Source organism: Colletotrichum graminicola, assembly GCF_000149035.1.
Source record: "Colletotrichum graminicola M1.001 genomic scaffold supercont1.45, whole genome shotgun sequence".
In the NCBI taxonomy this organism is placed as follows: Eukaryota; Fungi; Ascomycota; class Sordariomycetes; order Glomerellales; family Glomerellaceae; genus Colletotrichum; species Colletotrichum graminicola.
The window spans coordinates 247,177-269,072 of record NW_007361049.1 but is presented as its reverse complement, the minus strand read 5'-3'; the positions used below and the strand labels follow the sequence as shown (position 1 = coordinate 269,072).

Below are 21,896 nucleotides of genomic sequence, written 5' to 3'. Positions count from 1 at the left end.
AAACCATTATGAGCAATCTGAAACATCGGACTAAGCATGAATACAAGACAAATGAGGACACAGGAAGATGCTCTAACCAGAAGGTTGGAACAAACACATCGACTCGAAAGTCTTCAACTGTAGTGATTCCAACATCGAAGCAGCTTGGAAGACTGGGCTCAGAGTTCAGGCGTCGAAATGACGACAAGAAGGCACAGAGAAGCAAACTCATGCCCGCGGACGCCATATCAAAATATCCAAGGGGTGACGGAGACACAACCCGACCTAAAAGCCAGCCAGCGGACAACGTCAAAGGAAAGCCGGAACATCGGTCGTCGAACTCCCAGAGTGAGGAACGGGTAGAAATGGAGCGGCTCCCAAAGAGGAGGTTGCGGTTCAAAGTGGACGAGAGACCAGCCAAGAAACGACGGTGATTTGTAAGGTGTTATGGAGTTCTGTTCTGGAAACCTATGGCGGTGATTCTGTTTGAAGCGGCTGTATGTGGTTTCGTGTGCAATTGCAACCAAAGGCCTTCCGCATATGAGTTGCATTGCCTTCCGTAACCTGTTTTACTAATTCCACCTCCGTAATAGGGAAACTCAACACTTTTGCAAGACTATGAAAAACTGAACACAGGCTGTTCTCAGATGCGCTTGAACCATGTAAGAGGTTGACCGGGCCCTTCCATTCTAACCCCAATTCCCAGATGCGACACTTTTCCCTGTACGTCTACTTTGAACTCGACAGGCGTGCAAATTATGGGCACAAGGACGTTTTCGGTTGACCCAGCATCGAAAAATTCACGACCAAGCCAAGAGTTGCCGGACATTGGCTCTAGATAAACTGCGGACTCTAGGTAGGCAAACGCATCTCCGCCAACACCCAGAATTCGAAGCTTGCATTTTGCAACCAATTTAGAGCAATTTAAGTCGACTTTGAGAGTGCCGTACCCAGGATCAAAGAATTCGCCGACATGTTCCGAGATAGGCAGTGTAGGTAGATATGGCGGGTCCGGGAGGGACGGGCACAGGAGTTCGGCACATTTCTGGAAATCCTCAAGCTGTTCTTTGTACTCAGAGAGGAGCCTTTAAATCAGTCAGCTTGTTTCAATGTTTGAATACTGTTCTCAGTTAACCTACCGCTTGTTGATGTCGTATCTTTTGTCCTTGGGCATACCCAAATGCTCCCACATGATGTGGTGCGCGATAATCTCAGGGGCACTAGCGTCGGTATTTGTGAAAACTGCCACACCGATTTGCTTGGACGGTATCATCATCATGGTAGATATGAACATGGTGACTGCGCCGTTGTGTGAATACATCTGCTCGCCTTCTAACACAGCGCCACCCCAACCAAGTGCGTATGTCACAGGCCCTACATAGGGTACCTTTGACGATGGTACAAGGTTCCGGGGTGTCTTGATTTCTCGAAGGCCCACCTTTGATAATGGGGCCGACTCGTTTATCATGACGCGGAGATACTTTGCGTAGTCAAGCACCGTCGAGATTATGCCCCCTGCGCCTTCTTCTGCAGAGGATGGATCGTGAGGGACCTCAAAGTGTTTCTTATGAAGGGAGTCATAATAATACTCCCTTGCCAGGACTAATCCGCTTCTCTCGGCATCCGACAGTGAGAAATAGGTCTCGTTCATTCTCATCGGCTTCCAGAGGTATTCTTGGAAGAAGTCACCGAGCCACGATTCGGTCAGAACACTGGTGAGGTACCCCATGGCAGCAAACATCTTGTTGCTGTACAAAAATTTTGTGCGAGGTTCCGCAGCCAGCGGCAAGTGTCTCAGCAGACGGATTGTCTCTCAAGTAGTCTTCGCCGACGCCAGGTCATGACGCGGGTAGCCCGTCCGGTGGCTAAGGGCATCCTCGACAGTGATGTGCGCCGTTGCCCAATCGTCGCTGAGGACGAAATCGTCACGGAAGATGCTGGAGACGGGAGTTTTCCATGTGAGACCGGAGTAGACGGAGGAATTGGCAGTAGCGTTGTCAATGAGAAGTGAGAGACCGGCTGTCGTGAACGACTTGGTAGTACTGCCGGTGTAGAAAAGAGTGTGGGGCGTCATCGGGGTCGAGTTCAGAACCGCGTAGCCATAGCCCTAATTAGAAACAGGCAGACGTTAAATTCTGTGGTATACGATCGTATACCAGCTATACCGGCCGATCTGACGCATGCTTGGGATATGTGGATCGTAATGGAGCAGTGGAAGAGGTTGGGTTTGCCGCGTCCCCAGCTACTGGGGTGGTCTAATCGAGGGACTCAATTAGGCGGCAATGGAAATGCATCCATACCTTCGCCCAGGTCTTATCCCCATCAATGATAGCGACAGTCAGGCCGGGTGCGTGCCAATCTTCCATGATCCCCTCAATATACGTGTCGAGTTCTGGCGAGACCGCACGGGGGTAGCTATTACGCGATGGATCGTTCTGTCTGAGTGGTATTTGCTGTGCATCAGCCGCAGATGCACGGCTCCCGAGGAGAAGCACGGCACAAGAAAGCAGCTGAGGTTTCATCTCGACTGCTGTATTTTGACCAAGTTGGTGTATGGCTTTACGACGGGCTGAATGAAGCTGATGTCATTCTGGTTTACCGACGGAGGTAAGATTGGAACGGGAAGACGGACGAGAGGGGGTGGCATGAAACCCTGTCCATATAGACGGGCATTTCATTTGCCGTTGAGAGTCGGCTCACTGCGCCGCAGGGGTTGCTGATGACGGTGAAGTCATCTCTTATCGGTTGCATCATTCTTTCACTATGGCTATGCTAAGTCGTCGGCCAACGGCATCCAAAAGTTGGGACAGGATTCAATAAATAGCTTGGAAAAGGCAAAGTTCAGACTGAGCACATTAATACTAGATAGTAGATGAATACACACTGCGCAGATACCTTGTAGTGTATGGGGGACTGCGTTTGGCTTTGTCACTAGGGTGGAGTCTTCCTGTAATCCATTCCTCTCCAAGATAATTCATCTGAGCTGCAGTCAGTTTAAGGTTAAGCCTGGCTTTTTTTGTCCAGGGAACTTTGTGTCTGAAGTTGTTAAGCGATGACAGTCGCGCACAAGTCTACTTTGTAAGATTTCAATATAGTCGCGGGCTTGCAAGTCTCTAGACATATAAAGCAATCTCATCGTGATCCATACCCGGTAGTAATCTCCCAGTTTTTGTAGAAAGATATGTGTGTGCTTGCACATATTGAGACCTCAAGGAATAATATCAAAGTTTCCATGTACGTGAACGCCAGGATTCTCATCGCTGTCTAGGGCAATAGGAAAGACAGCCTCAATGCTTGGTATTGAAGGATGTCCCCTAATCGGAGGTGGCTGTATCACAATCCCTGCCGAGTATCCGTTGGTGTACTGCAGACCCTCGTGATAGACATACTGATACTCAAGTTCTTTTGCAAGTGTGTCTGCAGTAGCCATTATAGTCTCCCTTGTAAGCGTCGTTTTCCATTTTTCTCGATTTGCAAAGCACTATTAATAATGATTTGGCGCACAGTAGAAGCCAAAGCCAAATTTCACTGATTTGGTATCTACCAGCAGCAAACAGCTCTGGCTTTGGCCAGACTTTCTTACTTAGCGAATACTATTTGATAGACTTGTTCAGGAGTGAAGGTTCCACCAGAAGAAAGGATGACATTAGTTAAGCAATGGAGTAGATAGCCAAAGAAGAGGGAATATCCTCATTTCGCCTCCTTCATTACTTTTGAATAATCCAGGACCCTTAGTGTCATTGGGTTCGTTCGCCGTTAGGCCTCCTCCGGAAGTTTGCTGGCAAAGCCTTGACCTTGAGCGGGGGCGATCTACCGTTGATGTACTGCCAAAGCCTGCTCTCCTGGTACACTCTGGCACCTTCGCGGTCGAGTTTGCGACTTCCCTCATCAGACTGCATGGGCGAGTCCATAAAAGTGCCCGGCATTGGCTTCCCCTTGCTCTCCTCCTCGACGCCGGTCAGGGAAACATTCAGAGGCAGAATCCTATCCAGGTAATGCTGGTTGAGCAGATGACCTTTGACCTCATTCTTAAATAGGAGTCCAGAGAAGTTGTTCTGTCTCTCATCACGGCCAAGTATGTATCCCAAGTCGAACGATCGTGCCTTTCTCTCTAGATCTTGATTCAGAGACGCCTTGGCGACGAGAGACTTGAAGTGGTTGACACCCCATGCGGCAACGAAGTCACCAGAATTGCCGTAGTGTTCGATGTGGCCGAGAGTGCCTTCCTCGCCACTCACCCTCGGGTTATTGAAATGGTTGGCTGCGTTGCCGAAAGTGTATATCTCCATCTTTTTCAAGGTGTCGCGAGGGTAGTTGGAAAGAAGCCAATCGAGGATGATGCTGCCTTCGAGGCCGCCCTGGGAATGAAGTATGAGGACTACCTTATCAGTTTTCTCTGTAGGACTCAAAGCAGCAGCAATGAGGGCGTAGCAGGTTCTGGTGTCGGAAGTGCCAAAGTAGAAACACCTTTCCAAGAGGCACTGGATGATGTCGAAGACAATGCCGACCCTGCAAAAGGTATTCGTTATTATCGATTTCGAGCCCAACATGAGAACGGTACATACGTGGGGTTATGAACGCCAACAATGGGGCGGTGGAAGGTCCTCGACAGCCTGTTGAGGTTGCCTTGCAGCCAGTGAGAACTTCGTGTATATTGGTTAGCACGGCAGGCATTCTGAGAGAAAGACAATGGAGGGCACAAACCCGACAGAGATTCCATTGAGGAAAATCCACTTTTCTCGATAGTCGTCATTTCTGAGGGAATCCCAGTGCCTAGCCTCCTCCCAACGGTCGTGCTGGGATGTGAGCATTCCATTACTCGTTCCAGCGTTGAGCGGCATGCAAACAAAATAGTTGAGAGCGATGAATCCCAGAATGTAAGGTATTACGACGTTGAACGGGAGACTGGCAACGAAAGGGATCGAAACCAAGAACGAGACCTGCGCGACGATGAGGATCCCATGAGCCGTGAGAGAGATGAGATTCCCCACTGATGGGTAGAGCTCGTCCATCTCCCCAGAAGGGAAAAAAGGATCGACGAGTGCTTGGTACCAACTCTGAGAAGCCGTGACTGCCCTCTGGATGAGGTTCCAATTAACGCCCCTGGGCAGCCATGCCTGGCTCAGAGAAGGGTACTGTGTCCCATCGCGACGAGGATACCACAAGGGGTCAACAATGAATGGGATGAGTATGGAATGCCTGACAAAGAGCCACAAATCGTCCCAAAGCAGTTGCCAAGGCGGAGAGACATGGTACTCTGGAAGCGTAGCTTGGACTGTGGTGGTGTTTCCAGGACCTGGGGCATGGGAATCGGTGACCTGCAGCTTGGTGGTCATGCAGTTCCGTTGTTTTTCCACAGACTGGAGGACGGTGACAGGCCCGGTGGGGGTGCTGGAGGTAGACATTATGAGGCTGGCGTGACCTATGATCACGACGAGTGTGGAGGTTCGCCGAGGATGAAGACAACGTGGAAAGGCGGCAGACTTATAATTATTATTTTTCGGCATGCTGCGAAGTGTTTCGGCTTTTGTGGCGGTCGTGGCTTTCAGCCCCGAATATCACTGCAGGGAGAAGAAACCATGCCAATACCCCCCCCTCTGAATAACATGTAGTGTCTATCAATCACATGCGCTCAGGCATCTGTTTCAATTTCCTGTCTTGTGAATCTCACACACTCAGAGAACTTAGCCATTGGGCGATGCTGTTCTCTTTGGTATAGGTGCGAACGAATTAGCGTTCACGTCAGCGTGGCTTATCTTTGCCACCCCTGGAGGTTGCTTCGCGAACGCCGCGCATGACGTGCATGCCGCCCAGTTAGGAAGAATGCGGCACACCCAAGAGGAGCGTATCATTCCTTTTGGCCCCAAAGAGGACATGATGCCTGGTACATGTAGGCTGACAGGCTGCCTCTCAGTGTCGCATCGTATTCAATCATCGTGTCGGTGTCTCGGACATGCCCGCACAGCGCCCCGCGAAGCCTTTTCAGCTTCATGTCGGTTTGGATTGGATGTAAGCAGTACAGATAAACCGCCACGAATTCCGTCCATGAACGAGCATCGTATACCATAGATATTGCCAGATACACGGATAACAGAGTCAATTTTTGTTGCCGACTCAATCATCTCCAGGAACTATGTTCAGTGCCATCTCATAACCGAGTCCAGACAACGGTCATCGGCATTCTGACTTTTCGATGACTGAGTGAAATTATCATGTGCGAATGTATCTTGGGTTGCACACAAACTCTGTGAAATCCACTTCATCCTGTTCAGGGACAGATGCAAATCGATGGTAAACCCAATAGGCATCCAACAGGAAGCGAATAATAAGAGACAACTAGCAATAACCCGAACCAAGATGGCAGTCAAGCTTTGGCGCCACTGCAGCCCATGGCTCCACACTGATTTGCTCGTCACTCGGGAAAGATTCCTACATAAAGACTCGTTACTAACATCACCACGGCACTTCACCTTTGGCGTGCATCTGCTGCTTCATATCCTCTTTCCACTTACATTGCTCTTGAGACATTTTTATTCTATAGACAGCCAATGCTGTTGCCCCATGATGGTCGATACCCAATAGACCGCGATTCATCGTGAAATAATTTCACAGGTGGGAGGGGCAGCCTAGTCGAAGAACACCATCGAAAAATGTACTTCAGCATGTTAATAACTTCCACCCTTAGTACTCTTGCTATTCCACAAAGGACTAATCTTCCACAATCTAGTACGTAGCGAAAGGCTGATAGCAGCTCACAGCAACGAAAGCCCAGGGCAAGATTATCTTACCGAGGGACAAGATGCTTTCCATTCGGCTACCTTATTCTCTATGTGGCTGGCAATGATCATAGCTGCCGTGGAATCTCTTCTTTTTTTATTATTTTTCCTATATCAGTCCATAGGCGAGTCTCTCGAGGCGTTCAGTTTCAACCACATTGGGAGTAGTCGGCATACCATTCGTGTAGCAAGCGCCATTGCTTCCAGTACACTGGTATCAAGCTCGGGAGTCCTCTCATTTGGTCTCGTTACCATATTTGTTTTCTCTTTCGCATTCACGCATGCTCGTTGCCGGAAGGGGCACCTTAACGGGGCGATGCTAGTAACGATGTAGCCAGCTCCAAGGAGTAGCCGGCCATCAAGCTATTTCAAGCCTGAGTTTGCGTCTTTTCAGCACGCCCATTCCTCCAATGATCGGGCATCAATTCCTGCCTTTGTCGGATTGAAGTCAGGAACACGAAAATCACATCTTTTTATGACTTGAGGTGAACAAATTGTCAATTTCGACAAGCGTCATAGCTAAGTTACGAGTATGCACACCACTACAGTCGATGGTGGGGCCGGCGGCCGAGCACGGGTCCACGGCGATAGTGTTTAGGGCGCTTTCGCACGAAGTTTGACTGACAATATTGACTTCTCTCCATTTCACTCTCCGTTCCGTCCTGGCAATAGACAAAATGCCGAGGTCAACCAACCAGAAGATGCCTGGCAGCGATTCCCAAGCAACAGAAGAGGGCATTGGCACTCACATGAGCGAACAGGAGCGAAAGTGTGTGATCGTGGAGACTCTGTCCCTTCCCCACCAGCGAATAGCAGCTGACGTTGATGCCACAGACGACTGCGCAATCGCCTCTCCCAGCAAGCGTTCCGTCGCAGGCAGGCAGAGCGCATCAGGGAGCTGAGCAGCCGCGTCAATTCCCATCAGAAGTCAGACAGCGAGCGCATCGAGGCACTGCAGCAGGAGAACAGGCAACTCCGGATGCAGCTGGTAGAGGTCCAGGCCAAGATGTCCCGGCTGCTAGCTACCCTCCAAGGGCTGAGCGACTCTGTTTCAAAGACTCTTGATGATACGGCTACCATCGAGGACGGAGATCATAGGTTCGCAGATGACTCAGGGAAGCCATCAACTGGGTTATCAAACCAGGACCACGAGCGAAGCAAGCACACCTCACCGCCACCCGAACTCTACGCACCGACGGAGTTGGAACCATTGGATATATCAATGTTCAGTTTCGATCCGCCCCTGACGTTGCCCTCCATGACAGGCAAGTAGCACAATCATCTAAAATACAAAAGCAAGGCACTGATAACTCGTAGGGCAAAATGAGGAGTACCTATCATCCGAGCTCGTCAACGTTACTGGCACCAGCCCGCTCTATCCCCAGATCCCGAAAATCTGGAGCTTCGAGTACCAAACCGGCATAGAACCGTACTTGACGGCCATGGCTGCAACCCAAGAGTCCAGCGCAATGTTGCGCAAGAATTGGACGCTGTCAAACTCACCCTTCTCGGACCATATCCAGCTCCTCCAGCGTCTCCTCAAAAAGAAGCTGAGAGCGTCCGGGTTTACGCCAGAAGGACAACCCTCAATGCAAGGGTAATGATTGGTAGAGTTCATTGCTAATCGCAACCAGACTGACGGGGCTTATAGGATCTACCAACCCGTTATCATGGTTCTCTCCATGTTCAACAGCATGACCCGGCCCGACGTGATGGCTTGGTATTCTCATACGCGCTTCTACTATATCGTGGAGCTAACGGCGTGGCAACTCTATCCGTCTACCGCCACCTTTCAGAAGCTGCACCCCAGATACCGGCCGACCGAGACACAGATGAAGCACCCGCACCCGCGCGTGATAGACTGGATTCCGTTCCCCTCAATCCGCGACAGGCTTATACAACGCCACGCTGCCAATCCTCAGATTGACCAGATATTCTGCGACGCGGTCACGGGGTACGTAGTCGAGACGAACATGTCGGACCTCATCCTCGGCGCGCCGCAAGTCACCGTCTATATCCGAGTCACTGATCTAATCAGGGCCATGTCGCCCACCGTGGGCGAGGACGACGGCCTCGATGAGATGCCCGCCGCCATGCCCGCCCCCGACATCGCGACCCTCTTCTCCTCGCCGTCGCACGCCCGTGCGGCCTTCAAGCAGCTGAACATGGACAGAGGCGTGTCGTACTACAAGATCGACCCGGCCTTCTATACGAAGTACCCCGAGCTGTTCGACCAGTCCAGCGACCTGACAGCCACCGGCATACCCCTCAGGCCGAAGTCGCAAAAGGTGCTAACGTACCCCAAGCCCCTCGACGCTTCAACGGTCGAGACCTACCGCAGTTTCATTGACTTCTCTCTCGATGCCGCCAACACCATCACCTCCTCGTCAACGTCTTCCTCCTCAACAACGAGGGCCGTGTGACCCGTGTCTTGGGACGACCCCTCATCCACGCCGTCGCGTGTGCAGCACGGCCTCACAATCATGTCTCTTCCTGTGCCCACCCTTGTCAAATTTGTCAAACAAACGCCGGAACCCCCAGCCGGCCCCGCGATGCCGAAACTATCCGCGCATGCCCCGTATGTAGCCGTCGCAACTACTGCCGCGATAAGGTTCCAAGACACCCGTAGTTTCGGAGCATAGCTTATGTCCACGTTTTTGTTGTTTTTTTGTTGAGCGTGGACGTCACTTAGACCCGCACTGACTAACGTTCCACTTAGTAACGCTCAGATTCCGTTATCGTCTAACGTTTGGATGTGCATGTTTCTGTGGGGAATGGGGAATTCTATATACTGGTAGAATTCCGAGGAGACGGGATCGCAGATTCCCATTACTCTTTTCGTTGTTCATAATCATATCTTTATTCCGTCCCGCCATTAACTATGCCCTCTCAAACTCTTGTTCCCAATAGCGCCCCTCGCTACAGCTTCCTCGATGACTACAGCGAAGGGGCCCATCCGGCGCTCCTGAAAGCCATTCTATCTAGCAACACATCTCAAGAGGCAGGCTACGGCGGCGACGCATACTGCGCCCTCGCGCGGCAGCGGATCCGCCGGCACCTGGGCCGCGAGGACGTCGGCGTCTTCTTCGTGCCCAGCGGCACGTCGGCCAACGCCATCTCCATCGCGGCCTGTCTGCGGCCTCACGAGGCCGTCATCGCCGCGAGCTCCGGGCACATCGTCACAAGGGAGACGGGCGCCGTGGAGGCCAGCGGGCACAAGATCATCAACGTCGCGCCGGTCGACGGGAAGCTGACGCCCCAGAGCATCCAGCGGGCCATGGACGACAACTGGCACTTCCCGCACATGGCCAAGCCGAGGCTGGTGTACGTCTCCAACGCGACCGAGATCGGCACTCTCTACACGCGGGCGGAGCTCGCGGCCATCAAGCACGTCTGCGAGCGGAACCAGCTCCTCCTGTTCCTCGACGGGGCGCGCATCGGGACGGCGCTGGTGTCCAAAGCCAACGACATGACGCTCGCCGACGTGCTGGAGCTCACCGACATCTTCTGGATCGGCGGCACCAAGAACGGCGCCCTCCTCGGCGAGGCCGTGGTGGTCAAGGACGCCCGCCTGGCGACCGAATACGAGTTCTACATGAAGCAGCACGGCTCCCTGCTCGCCAAGAGCCGCATCATGGGCGTCCAGTTCGCCGAGCTCTTCAAGGACGACCTCTACTTCGACCTCGCCCGGCAGGCCAACCTGTGCGCCGAGACGCTGTCCAGCGGGGTCGCCGCCGCCGGCTTCTCCGTGTACGCCGTCACGGAGACGAACCAGGTGTTTGCGGTGCTGCCCTTGGGCCTGATACAGGCGCTGCAGGAGCACTTCACATTCTACGTGTGGGAGAAGCGCGCCGACGACGAGGCGGTCGTGAGGTTGCTGACGACATGGGCCACGGAGATAACAGAGGTGGACAAGTTTATCCGTTTGGTCCAGGGCTGGAATAAGTAAAAAGAACTAAATAAAAATAAAAATAGAATAGATATCTAGTTAATACATAAAGAAGTTAACAATACATCGTGAACAGAGACGTCCGTTAGCGCAGCGACGACAATGCCTCCTCGACGTTGGGGATCTCGGACGCCGTCTGAGCTGGACCGCCCCAAGTCACGCTTCCTCTCCCGTCCACGGCCCAAGCCCCCGAAGTCTGCCATCGGCTCCCGCTCTCCGTGGGCCTGTTGGCGATGCCCTCCTCCCGCGCCAGCTTGAACACGCTCGACAGCGTGCTGGGGCCGAGGACGTGCAGAAAGCTTGACGCGCCGAGGCCCCATCGGGCATAGACGTCACGCCCCTCGTCGACGACGACCTCGACGGGGTTCGCGTCGTCGCCGCCGCCGGGGCCTCCGACCTCGGACAGCCACTTCTTCGTGTGCGACGCCGACGAGTGCGAGACGGCGATGAAGGCGACGCCCGGGTTCGCGGGGGCGGCTTCGCGAAGGACGCGGAGGGATTTCTCGGCGACTGGAAACCCGGCCCGTGAGCTTGACATGCTCAATCTGGCGGGTAGGAGATGGATGACGTCTTTTTTTGCATCATGGGGAATGTGACTTACATGGACAACCGCAATGCCTGAGGAACACGACCACGGCCGGTCTCTCGTCGGCCCTGGGGAACTCCAGCAAGTTGGTGCCGGGGGCGGAGTCTCCCACTTTCGGCGGGTTTCCCAAGTCCAGCCTCTTCGGGGACATCCATGATGCCAATTCTTGCGTTAGGGACATGGTTGCGGGACAGTTGATTGGATTGGTCGCAGGGTCATATAACCGTGTGTTCTGGGTCGGGCATGAATGTCAGGGTGGGATGCGTTTGTCTACAGACTTCTGGACTTCAATCAAGTCGTGGCGTCATGGTTTATCATCGCCATTCATTATTCACTAATCGGATTGCGGCCCTTGTCGGCAGTCCGGCACTTGTTCTTCGGCCGAGTCCCGAAGCCTGCAAGCAGCATGTCCACTCGTCGGCATCAGATGGCTGGATCAGTGCGTCTAACTAACCCTTTGCCACTTGGTCGGTGCTCTTTGTCGTTACGAGATATGATGGCATCTTGAGCCCAAGGAAAGGGCTATTAATTACCAGATGCTTCGAACTTGATTTCGCCCGGATATATTTTTGTTCCGGGGGTCTCAACAAATGAATCCTGTCTTAGATGATGTGCGCCGCGTCCAAGACCAAATCCGATAACCGGTACTGCCTGGACCCCTCTTCGCCCCACGCATCGTCGTTTGGTAGGTAAAGGTGGTCGTCTAGGAAACACATGGTCGGGTCTTCGGCTTCTGCTATTTGGACCCACGGATGCGTTTCCGTTGGTGTTGCGTCTGCTACACCTCTCCATGCCCAACCTCTTTCCTCTGCAATATCCATATCATGGGCAGTGAAGGGGCTGGATGTGTTCAATGGTCTTAGAAATGATGGCTGATCCGGGCTGCCTGATGGAAAATTATTGACTGTGCGGAAGCCGGCGTCTGTGCTGGGGCTTCGCACGCTCGCTGCTGCGGCGAGAAGCATCATATCTTCCGCTTCTTTTTCACTGAGTTCAAGGAACGGGCAAAGAACCGCCGGTGATGGGGACAATCTTAAGCCATGGACATACATAGTGTCGAAACAAACGTGCCGTCTTCGTTTTGAGGCTGGTTTTGTATCTCTTATGGCCTCACGACGCTCTGAAACTGCCGCGGAGGGATATTTCGTAGGAGGGTGCAGGTGCAAAATTGTTTGTATGCTTTCGATCCGTGCAAGTGGTACGCGAACAGCAGTTGTGTTGCCCAGGGGAGAAACCATTCTCTCTTATTAAATTCCCAGCCTGAGGTAAGACAAAGCATCGCAGACGACGGGGACGTCATTTATGGTCTTTCAGTGTGCTCCTGAAAGAACAAGCTGAACTCAGCTTCGCAACGGCAGGGGATAATAACCCCCTCCCCCCGAGGGTGCAAGACACCTAAATGGTGGACAACAAATGGCGATGAATGTCCTTGTTCGAGAGCTTTGAAACAGCCTCGATAAAGGCTTCCGAACAGCTCTCGTCTTACACCTCCAAATAGGCTTTATCTCGCTGTCATCCTGCGCGCAACCCATCTCCCTTTCAAGGCAGTCCGGACCCCCTCGAGTCCTAAGAATGGGCTTCATATCATCTGTCAAGCAAGAAGTCTACGCGTTGCAACTTTTACAGCTTCGGTCTTGCTGCTACGTCAGTAAACGCATTCTGCACTCGAATCCTCGACCTTGATAGGTTCACATGGACACTAGCCTTGGCGGCGGGCCAATCTGACAGGAAAAAAGACATGGTAACGAGGTACATACATAAAAAACCATCCACAGTTGACCAAGATCTGTGTCTCGATAAGGGTCGGAAGGGGGGCAAGGAACAAAGCAGAGACAAAGTATATGGCTTCAGCCTTTGATATCCTGTCTCAAGTCTACGAACCACTCTCCTCATCGTGACCACCCCATCGCTAACACTCCTCTTTTTTCTTCTCTCTTCTTTTTCTTTTTACCATCTACAGCTTCAACCCTTCCATCATCACCTCCAGCTGATTCCACTCCTCTGTCCCCTCCCACGCCTCCCTCCCGCGGCTCATGACGCTCCGCACCGCGTTCCGCGCCTTGCCCCTCCACTTGCTCCCCACGCCCTCAACCTCGCCGCCAAAGTTCTCCAGGACGCTCACCAGCTCGTCCGTCCGCGCCACGACGGCCGCCCACGCGCCCGCGTCCACGAGCCAGTTCCGGCTCTGGTCCGCGCCGCCCGACGCCGCCGCCGACGCCGCCAGCCCGCCGCCCGCGCCCGCCCCCATCGCCGCTCTCCACGCCTTCTCCGCCGCGTCTACGGCGCCGGCGTAGTCCCGCCGCCACACCCGCAGCCGCACCACCAGCTCCCACAGCTCCGACCTCGTCGTGATCAGCGGCACAATGGCCTCCTCGAACAGCGCCGTCACGGCCTTCTCGACGGTGCCGCGCGGCGGCGCGTACACTCCGCCGCTCTTGTTGTCCTCCTTCGCCTTGGAGAGGACGCCCTCCTGCAGCAGCGCGCGGAGGACGGCATCGTCGAGCGCGTCCTCGGTCTTGCGGATCCGGATGATGGTGCCGAGGGCCTGCACCATGTCGACGATGGCGGGCGGCCGCATGCGCGAGGCCAGCGTCAGGACGTTGTCCCAGATGCGCCAGTTGTCCTGCGCGATCGACGCGCCGCGCTTGTATGCCGCCAGGGCCTGGGAAAGGAGAGCGCCCGGATCGCGGGGCTTAGGATCGCGCTGCTTGGGCTCCTCGTCGTCAGCGTCGTCGCCGTCATCCTCGCTCTTCTTGACGCCCGTCTTCTTCTCCTCGATGATCTGCTTCTTCAGCTCCTCCACCGCCTCGAGGTACATGCTCCAGAGGGCACTGCCTAGGTTGCTCCACGTCCGGGCGTCCTCGCCGCCGACCACGTCGCCCGCGGCGCCGATGGCGCGGCTGTACGCCTCGGCCGCGTCCGCGAACTGGCCCAGGCGGAGGCTGATGTCGCCCAGCCGGCTCCACATCTCGGGGCTCAGCCGATTGCACTTGGTCGCGAGCTTGTACGCGTCCTGCGCCTTGGCCCAGTCCTTGTGCGCGAGGTACCACTCGCCCAGCGACTTCTGCGCGCGCGCGAAGCGGTGCTTGGAGATGTCCCACGCGCGCTCCCAGTGCGCCGGCTCGTTTTCCAGGTCGCCGAGGATGCAGAACAGCCGCGGAGCGTTGGGCGGCGGCGGGCTGCGTTCGGGACCGGCAAAGTCGGCGGGGTCGAGGTACGTGACGTCGCGCAACGCGACGTCTTCGGCGTCAGGGTCCGCGTTCTCCACGACGGGCTGCCCCGTGCGGTGGAACAGGCGCCAGCGGACGAGTGCCTTGGCCTTGTCCTCGCCGCCGCTTCCGCGGCCGGAGTTGTCGTCAGCGGAGGCGCTGCTGGCGAGGCAGAGGGCGACCTCGGCCCAGAGGCGCAGGCGCTTGAAGATCTCGAGGGCGGAGACGAGGGAGCCGACGCCGGCCCACGAGTAGGCGAGCTCGGACTCGAGGTGCCACCTTGGCGGGGAGGAGAGCGCGTGTATGTACTGCAGGCGGACGTGCGCCGGCGCCGTGTCGGTCTCCTTGGCGGCGGGGAAGAAGGACGTCGGCTTGTCCGTTTCCCCGGGGGCAGTGACGGCGATGGCTGGGAGCTCGGGCTCGTGGGCGACGTCTTCGGCTCTAGGGCGCGGGGCCTCGGAGGTGTCGACGACGACCTGGTCGACGACGGCCTGCATCTGCAAGACGCCCCTCTCAACCGTCCTGCTGCGGTGGACCTCGATCCGCGAGCGCACCAGCAGGGCCTGTGTGTAAATCTGCCAGTTAGTTGCCTTGTCCGAGACGACGCGCACGGCGTACGGCAAAACCTCCTCCGACGTCAGCGAGTCGACGGGGGAGAATGTGTCCTTGAGGGTGGCCTCGGTGAGGAGGATGATCTGGTCGAGCGGCGACAGTTGGGGCTGGGCGTCGGGAGACAGATCCACCAACGTGGCGGGGAGGCCGGCGGACGTGGCTGCCAGCTCGCCATGCTTGCCGCTCGCCTCCTTGGAGAACTGGATCTCCTCGAGCAGGGTGTCATCGTTAAGCGCCACGGCCTCGGGCTTCGCCTCGGCGTCGCCGTTCTCCTCCGCGCTCTCCGTAGGCGTGTCGCTCTTGGCAAGAACAACAAGCTGGCTGGTGCTCTTCTCCTGAAACTTGGTCCTCTTCCCGAGCGCGCCAGAGAGGGCGTAGGCAAACCTGTTCAACTCGGTCGCCTCCTTCAGCGCCTCGCGCGCCCTATCATCGCGGCCGAGCATGATGTGCGTGTTCGCCGCCTCAAGCAGGAACTGAACCTTCTCTTCCCTCGACCAGGTGCTGTCCTCGCTCGTCGACCACACGTCCTCGTCGAGGATCTGCTTCCTGACGGCCTCCATGCCGAAGTTGATCTGCTCCGCTAGCGTCGGGACGTCGATCCACTGCGACGACTTTGCAAAATTAGAGCCCGGGCCGAGGGAGGGCTGGCTGAGGAGCTTGAAGTGCCACACGTTGATGCGCAGGCGTGTCCACGGCAGGCTCAACCGCGACGAAGAGAGCTTGATGACGGCGCCGCTAGCGGATGCGGACTCGGTGAAGATGTGACGAGCGAGGGCGAAGAGTTCAATGTTGGGAATGTATGGATACGGCGAGACACCATCAATTTCGAGGGCTCCGAAACTGCTCTTTCGGAGCTCCTTGAGGGTGTCTGCTGCCCCAGAGGGTGCTGCCGCGGACGCTTCGACGAAGAGCGCCTCGACCTTGCCGACCTGCTCCAGCACCGGCCCGGTCACGTTCGCCTGGAGGAACGCATTGAGGGCGGCAAGACCGACGGCAATCTCGTCTTCGGATAGCGAGTCCTGCGATGGTTCGGGTGGGGCATTGTTGTTCTCCCCAGCAGCTTGTGCTTCGAGGCGGCGGATGAACTTCGTAACGAGGTCCTTGGCGACTGGCGACGTCAGGACGTCTACGTATGCGCCGTTCGTGACTTGTGAGAGCAGAGAGGTAGCTTCACGGCCGCCGTTTGTCTGTAATTCCGCCATCTTTGGACTAAAGTCTGGTGCAGGATACTCACTCGCACTTCGCTTGTAAAGCTGCGATAAGTGCGCCTTTGCCCCGCGTCGCGGGGTATGCCGCGCCCGAAACTGATCAACGACGGTTGTTGCCGAAAGTACACGAGTTCCAAACGAGTCAAAGAGGCTATCTTTGATCTGTTTTTTGTTTTTGCAATTCGCAGTATTTTAGATGCTCACAAGAGCAATGGTTTCCTTCCGTCTTCTTCCGGCCAGAAAGTTGACTCAACCGGGGAGCAGGCGCACCGTTGATGCCCTGTGAAATCGAAATTTCCATGGTGGGGGCGGGGCAAATTTTCACCTACTCACGACGTTACATAAGCGGCTCACCCCAGAACAACCACTCATCTCATACCTTCACTCACTCATTCATTCACTTGTCTTTCTTTCATTCATTACCTTGCTTACCTTGCTGCCTCGTCTCAATTAATCTAGACTTCACTTCATCCGTGATACAGATTTTTCCTGGTTCATTCATCACATCACAAAACACACTCAAAAGTGATATCACTGCTTGCTGACATGCTACCTATCGCTTGCATTTAGCGCTACATGACGCTGTGGCCCAATGGCAGTAATCCATCCAGAGCTAACTTCGCCGTCCAAACATCGTCAGGGCATCGTCTCGCTGGCTATCACATCATTACAGCCTCAGCCATCAAATTCACCGCTGCGCATGCCCCCCTGGAGCCCCTGACCATTGTCTTCAGTTGCCCTTCTTGCCCGCCTTCTTGCGCGTCGGGACAACCTTGAAACCGGCGCCTTGGATACTAGCGTCCCCGGCGGCCGCGCTGGCGGGAGACTGCTCCTTGTGGCCGCCCTTCTTGGCTACCTCGTTCCAGCTGCCAGACTTGTTATCTGTGACGGCGCCTTGCTTCTCGACCACACCCTTCTCGGCCAACCTCTTGCGCCGGATGAACTCTTCGGCAAAGTGGAGACCGTGCATGGTCTTGGAATTGGCATACACTGCATCGGCAATGATGGTGTTGTCGAGAGGGAGGATTTGGAGGGTAGCAGCGAAGGTATCAACTATGACTGTAGTTAGTAATCGAGTCCGTTTTTTCAATAAGCGCATACTCAATACTCACTGTCGACACCAGTAATTCCACGGGATAGCTCGCGGTGGAGCCACTTGTTGAACTCATCCATGGCAACATCGCTCTTGGCAGGCCCAGCAGGGGCAGCAGCCGGGGGGGGCTTGACAGCCGGCTTCGTCGCGACCGGGGTAGCCTTCATGCCGGCAGCGCTAGCTGATCGCGTCTGGGACGCAGGTCCCGTAGGCACCTTGACTTTACCGCCAGCTCCGACCATGGCCCAACCGCTACCTGGGGGAGGGGCAGGTGAGTTGGTCTGTCCAAGACCGGGAGCATTGTTGGGCTTGGTAGCAAGGTCGGCATAACGCTTGCCGGCCGCCGCAGTGGCCAATCCCGTTTGGACGGCAACCTCCTTCGCCGCCTTGGCCTTCCTGTTCTCCTCCTCACGCTGGATGTCAGCGAGAGTCTTTTGTTTTCCGGGAGTGCTGGCGCCCGGGGTGGGCTTGACAGACGCGGGCTTCGTCCAGGGGCTGGCGGCTGCAACGGGGGAGCCGTTGCCCCAGGTGCTAGTCGTAGGAAGCCCTGTGGCGGAAGCGATGGCCTTCTCGCGCTCTCTGAGGGCAGCGGCCTCTTGCTCCAAAGCCACGCGGCGGCGCTCGGCAGCAGCCTCCTCGGCCTTGGCGGCCTTGCGAGCTTCGGCCTCCTGGATCTCCTTGAGGCTGGGGCCCTTGCGGCTGGCAGCTTCCTTGGCCCATGGAGCCAAAGGTGGGGGCTCGGTGGCTGACCCGGTGTCGGGGGTTCCAGTCTGGGATCGGTTGTACTGTTCGGGTAGATTGGACCGGACACGCTGAGCGGTGGGGGCGGGAAGTGGAGTGCCAGTCGTGGGGGCAGGGGGGGGGAACGGCATGGGAAAGCCAGCAGCCGCGTTCTTGGCGGCCTCGGCAGCAGCCTGTGCCTGCTGAACTCTCTGAGTGAGAGAAAGCTGCTCCTGCTGTTCCATGATCTCCTTCATCCCCGGGGCCGATGGCTTGTGATTCTCCATGGAGCTTGTCTCCGAACCAGTGGCGGCAGGGGCCTCCTGGCTGCCGTCATCTTGGTTGGTCTTGTTACCAGACTCTTGGGTCTGCTCCGAGTCACGCTCGGCACGGATATCCTCAAACTCCTTCAAGCGCTCACGAAATCCTTCCTCGTCCTTATCCAACTGCTTGGTTCCCGGAAGGTTGTTGCGGAGATTGTTGTCGTTGGCAGGAGCACCGACGGGCTGCTGGTTAAAGATGCTAGCGATGCTGTTCGGGGCCTGTACACTGGCAAGCATTTGGCGTTCGCTCGGGTTCAGCGTCGCAAGGTCTTCTTCACGAAAATGATCGAGTCCAGCACCAACAGGTGGCTGGGCTGAGGCTTGCTGGGCGGCCGCATCGAAGAAACTGGACGTGGGGCCAACGCCACCTCCGATAGGCGGCTGCTGGGGATGAGCACCGATTGGCGACGAAATGCTACCGAAGCTAGGTTGGCTCTGCAGGCTGTGAGCACTGTGCTGGTGGTGCAAGGAACCTGGGACACCACCTGGGCCTTGACTTTGCAGTCTAGTGATCGCCTGCTGCCTCATCATGAAGTCGCGCTGTTGGGCCATCGCCTGCTGTTCTTCCTGCTTCCTACGCTCCAGATTATTCTGTTCCTCGGCGGTCAGTGTTCTCCCGAAGCTCGGGAACACCCCGCTGAGGGGAGGGATAACACCAGTGTTGCCGCTCGGCGAGAAGGGGCCGGCCTGGGATGGAGGGCCGTGAGCAATGCCAATTTGAGGGACAAGGAAGGGCTCGCGCGAGTTGCCGATTCTTCGAATAAGCTGACCCAGGGGTTCGAAATCGGAGTCCTCCACCTTTTTGACGCGGAGGTCGGGTGTGAAGAAGTTGGCCTTGTACCAGTCGTTCATCTCGAGACCACTGAAGGGGCCTTGGACATGACCCTGAGGATCAAGGTAGACCCAGCGCATACGGTCGGGCATGACCATCTGACGAACCGGGGCAGAACCAAATTCGGTGCCGGTCGAAGCCCCGGGGGTGAATACCTGGGGGTGACCGACACCGGGAGCTCCGGGGTGGGAGGGATCGGAACCGCCGAAAACGCTGTGGGAACGGGTAGGGTCGGAGGGGAACATCTCTTCGAACACGCCGCCTCTGCCAGCTCGAAGCGGACTGCCAGCGTCTCGTGGCACTGCATTGAAGTTGTTCCGACCAATGGCACCTAGAGGGTTGCCCTGACGAAGATCAGGCAGCGAGTCGCTCAAGTTCTCCTGCTCGTGGCCCTGCATCTGAGCCTGCATCGCCGGAGGAAACAGGGAACCCAGCTTGCTGCGGCCAATGGTTCCGGCCCCACCAAGACCACCAGCACTAGCAGGACCAAAGACACCAGCGCCGATGCTGGACAAGCCCGGCGACTGAAGCTCAGTGCCCATGGGACTGAAGAGGGAATTTCCAAAAACTCCGCCAAAGCCAGCGCGCTCGCGATCAGGGGTGCCAGTAGACATGGGAACAGGCCAGCCAGAGGCATAACCACGGGGGCCAGCGCTGCTAGTCTGACTACGATCGCTGCCGTCAAAAGCATGGGTAGGGAAGCCACGCGACGACATGGTGTTGAATCCGGGGTTCTGCTCGCCGCCAATGGCCGCTCCATGGGGCTTCTCGGCGCCACCTTCATCATGAGATTCGCCACGGTCGGCCGGAGGGCTGCGGTAGGGGTTCGTCTCGGACGGGCTCGCAGGGCCTGGCTCGTTCTCGGCTTGGTGTCCGAGGTTCAGCCCAGACATGCCGAAGTCGCCAGTGGAGCCTTTGACAGGTGTCTCGAACATGCCGATATTGCTGGGGTTCGGGATCGGGGGAGGACTGGTATCTTGAGCACCGCCGAGTGCGGCGCTGCCGGAGAGGTTGTCGTCGCCTCCAAAGGGATCGGTGTCAGTGCGGGGTCGAGAACGCCATGATCGGGTCGCGTCGGGGGTGGGGGCCTCGTTCGTCTTGCCGGAGGTGTTGTCGGAGCCATCTTTGTTCATGAGGTTGGCGAAGCGGCTTCCGCCACGGCTGCCTGTACCGATGGTCGAAGTAGGAGTTGGCAGAGCGAACTGTCCGAAACTACCCATACCACCACTACTGCTACTGCCACCACCGCCACTACCGCCAGGTACAGAGGTTTGAGAAGAGGCCCCCCAAAGTGAACTGATATTGGCACCCATACTAGGGTTACCAGTCGTGTTGCTACGCGTCAGGTTTCCGTAGGGCGGCTTGGGCTGTGCCTGGTTCTGCGGCTGTCCAGCGCCTTCGTCCTCGCCAGGGTCCTGCTCCTTGACGTCGTTGTTCTTGCGACCGAACAAGAAAGCGTCGTCGCCGCGGGCAAAGCGCGCCGCGCTCGGAGACGCAAGCGCACCGGTGCCGAAAGGGTTGGAGTCGGTCGTCTCTCGGCGTCGGGTTCCGGGTCTGGAGGCGGACGACGGCGATGCCAATCCGTATCCGGCAGCATTACCATGCGACAGAGAGGGCTTCCTTCCATTCGTTCCAGGACCTAGGTTTCCCTCCTGTTTTTGAATGGGCGCCTTCAGAGGAGAGTTGACATCAGCTGCGAATGCCTGTCTTGTATTAGTCCCCGTTACCTGGTACTCGGGTCCGTCTAGCCAACGCACCTCCTTCTCCTCTTCAGACAAGCCATTGACGCCGACGGGATGGCCATCCCCCCGTGGGTTCCAACAGGCGGCGGGATCTTGAGAGTTGTGGTTATTGTTGGTCTTGCCCCAGCCCCGCGCAGCGCCACCGTTTGTCTGCCCCGGAGTCCATCCCGATTCAAACACGTTGACAGTGTCTGTTTCCGCCGCCCCTTGCTTGAAAACACCAAGAATTGACTCCTTCTGGTACTGTGAAGGAGCTGAGTAATCGTACGTCGCGGCTCCCGGCGTCTGGGGAGGTGCAGCAGATTCGAGGGAGGTGGCGAGGAAGGCGTTTTCGGACGATGCTGCGGATTGGGACGGGTGGCCGGGTGTCACTGAGGATCGTCGGAAGGTCAGGGTGCCGTTAGCTCTGCCGTCACGTCGAGCCCTGCTTATGGTGTTAGCGAGATATTCGGATTCAAGAATGTCGCACGGTGGGCAGTGAGTCCGGTGATGATGCGACAGCATCTGATATCGCCACCGCCGTCGCAGCGTAACTGTACTGTGCATCACACACACACACACACAAGCCAGAAATCCATACCCTCAACGGAGAACGAAGAGGAGGCCTTTTGCAAAAATTGTTACGAGCCAGGAAAGAAACACAAAGAAGCTATTACTGACCATTCCCCACTGCCGGCTCCGCGACCGTCGGGGCGACCGGTTCTCGCGTCACGGCTGGAGTTTTGGCCGGCGGCGGCCGAGGCAAAGCTCGATGGTAGATTCGAAGGCATAGCGGGTGATGATGCTCAAAAGTATGTGTTGAGGTCGGGCAAAAATTCCGAGGGGTACAAGCAAGGTAAAGCAAGCCACGCGCAGGTTTGGTGGGCT

The 21,896-nt window shown here is 56.2% G+C and overlaps 8 protein-coding genes across 8 annotated transcripts; 2 read left to right on the top strand and 6 right to left on the bottom strand.

The window, feature by feature from the left end:
* Positions 1 to 622: 622 nt before the first annotated feature.
* Positions 623 to 1,720, bottom strand: GLRG_09136 (penicillin-binding protein; the record flags this gene model as incomplete). The annotated part of the gene is made up of 2 exons (XM_008099821.1): positions 623 to 1,064; positions 1,119 to 1,720. 2 exons carry the CDS (start codon positions 1,718 to 1,720, stop codon positions 623 to 625), a joined length of 1,044 nt encoding a protein of 347 aa, XP_008098012.1.
* A 72-nt stretch (positions 1,721 to 1,792) lies between these two features.
* Positions 1,793 to 2,345, bottom strand: GLRG_09135 (uncharacterized protein; the record flags this gene model as incomplete). The annotated part of the gene is made up of 2 exons (XM_008099820.1): positions 1,793 to 2,086; positions 2,280 to 2,345. 2 exons carry the CDS (start codon positions 2,343 to 2,345, stop codon positions 1,793 to 1,795), a joined length of 360 nt encoding a protein of 119 aa, XP_008098011.1.
* Positions 2,346 to 3,716: 1,371 nt separating this feature from the next.
* GLRG_09134 (uncharacterized protein) lies at positions 3,717 to 5,384 on the bottom strand (the record flags this gene model as incomplete). The annotated part of the gene is made up of 3 exons (XM_008099819.1): positions 3,717 to 4,488; positions 4,545 to 4,622; positions 4,684 to 5,384. The coding sequence occupies 3 exons, from the start codon at positions 5,382 to 5,384 to the stop codon at positions 3,717 to 3,719; spliced, it is 1,551 nt and encodes a 516-aa protein (XP_008098010.1).
* A 2,048-nt stretch (positions 5,385 to 7,432) lies between these two features.
* Positions 7,433 to 9,178, top strand: GLRG_09133 (uncharacterized protein; the record flags this gene model as incomplete). Its single annotated transcript, XM_008099818.1, has 4 exons — positions 7,433 to 7,524; positions 7,590 to 7,984; positions 8,073 to 8,352; positions 8,407 to 9,178. The coding sequence occupies 4 exons, from the start codon at positions 7,433 to 7,435 to the stop codon at positions 9,176 to 9,178; spliced, it is 1,539 nt and encodes a 512-aa protein (XP_008098009.1).
* A 458-nt stretch (positions 9,179 to 9,636) lies between these two features.
* On the top strand, positions 9,637 to 10,704 carry GLRG_09132 (beta-eliminating lyase; the record flags this gene model as incomplete). Its single annotated transcript, XM_008099817.1, has 1 exon — positions 9,637 to 10,704. The coding sequence occupies one exon, from the start codon at positions 9,637 to 9,639 to the stop codon at positions 10,702 to 10,704; it is 1,068 nt and encodes a 355-aa protein (XP_008098008.1).
* Positions 10,705 to 10,789: 85 nt separating this feature from the next.
* Positions 10,790 to 11,471, bottom strand: GLRG_09131 (uncharacterized protein; the record flags this gene model as incomplete). The annotated part of the gene is made up of 2 exons (XM_008099816.1): positions 10,790 to 11,214; positions 11,306 to 11,471. The coding sequence occupies 2 exons, from the start codon at positions 11,469 to 11,471 to the stop codon at positions 10,790 to 10,792; spliced, it is 591 nt and encodes a 196-aa protein (XP_008098007.1).
* A 1,773-nt stretch (positions 11,472 to 13,244) lies between these two features.
* Positions 13,245 to 16,313, bottom strand: GLRG_09130 (TPR repeat-containing protein; the record flags this gene model as incomplete). Its single annotated transcript, XM_008099815.1, has 1 exon — positions 13,245 to 16,313. One exon carries the CDS (start codon positions 16,311 to 16,313, stop codon positions 13,245 to 13,247), a length of 3,069 nt encoding a protein of 1,022 aa, XP_008098006.1.
* A 736-nt stretch (positions 16,314 to 17,049) lies between these two features.
* GLRG_09129 (GYF domain-containing protein) lies at positions 17,050 to 21,799 on the bottom strand (the record flags this gene model as incomplete). Its single annotated transcript, XM_008099814.1, has 4 exons — positions 17,050 to 17,372; positions 17,432 to 20,990; positions 21,045 to 21,453; positions 21,690 to 21,799. 4 exons carry the CDS (start codon positions 21,797 to 21,799, stop codon positions 17,050 to 17,052), a joined length of 4,401 nt encoding a protein of 1,466 aa, XP_008098005.1.
* Between the last annotated feature and the right edge of the window lie 97 nt (positions 21,800 to 21,896).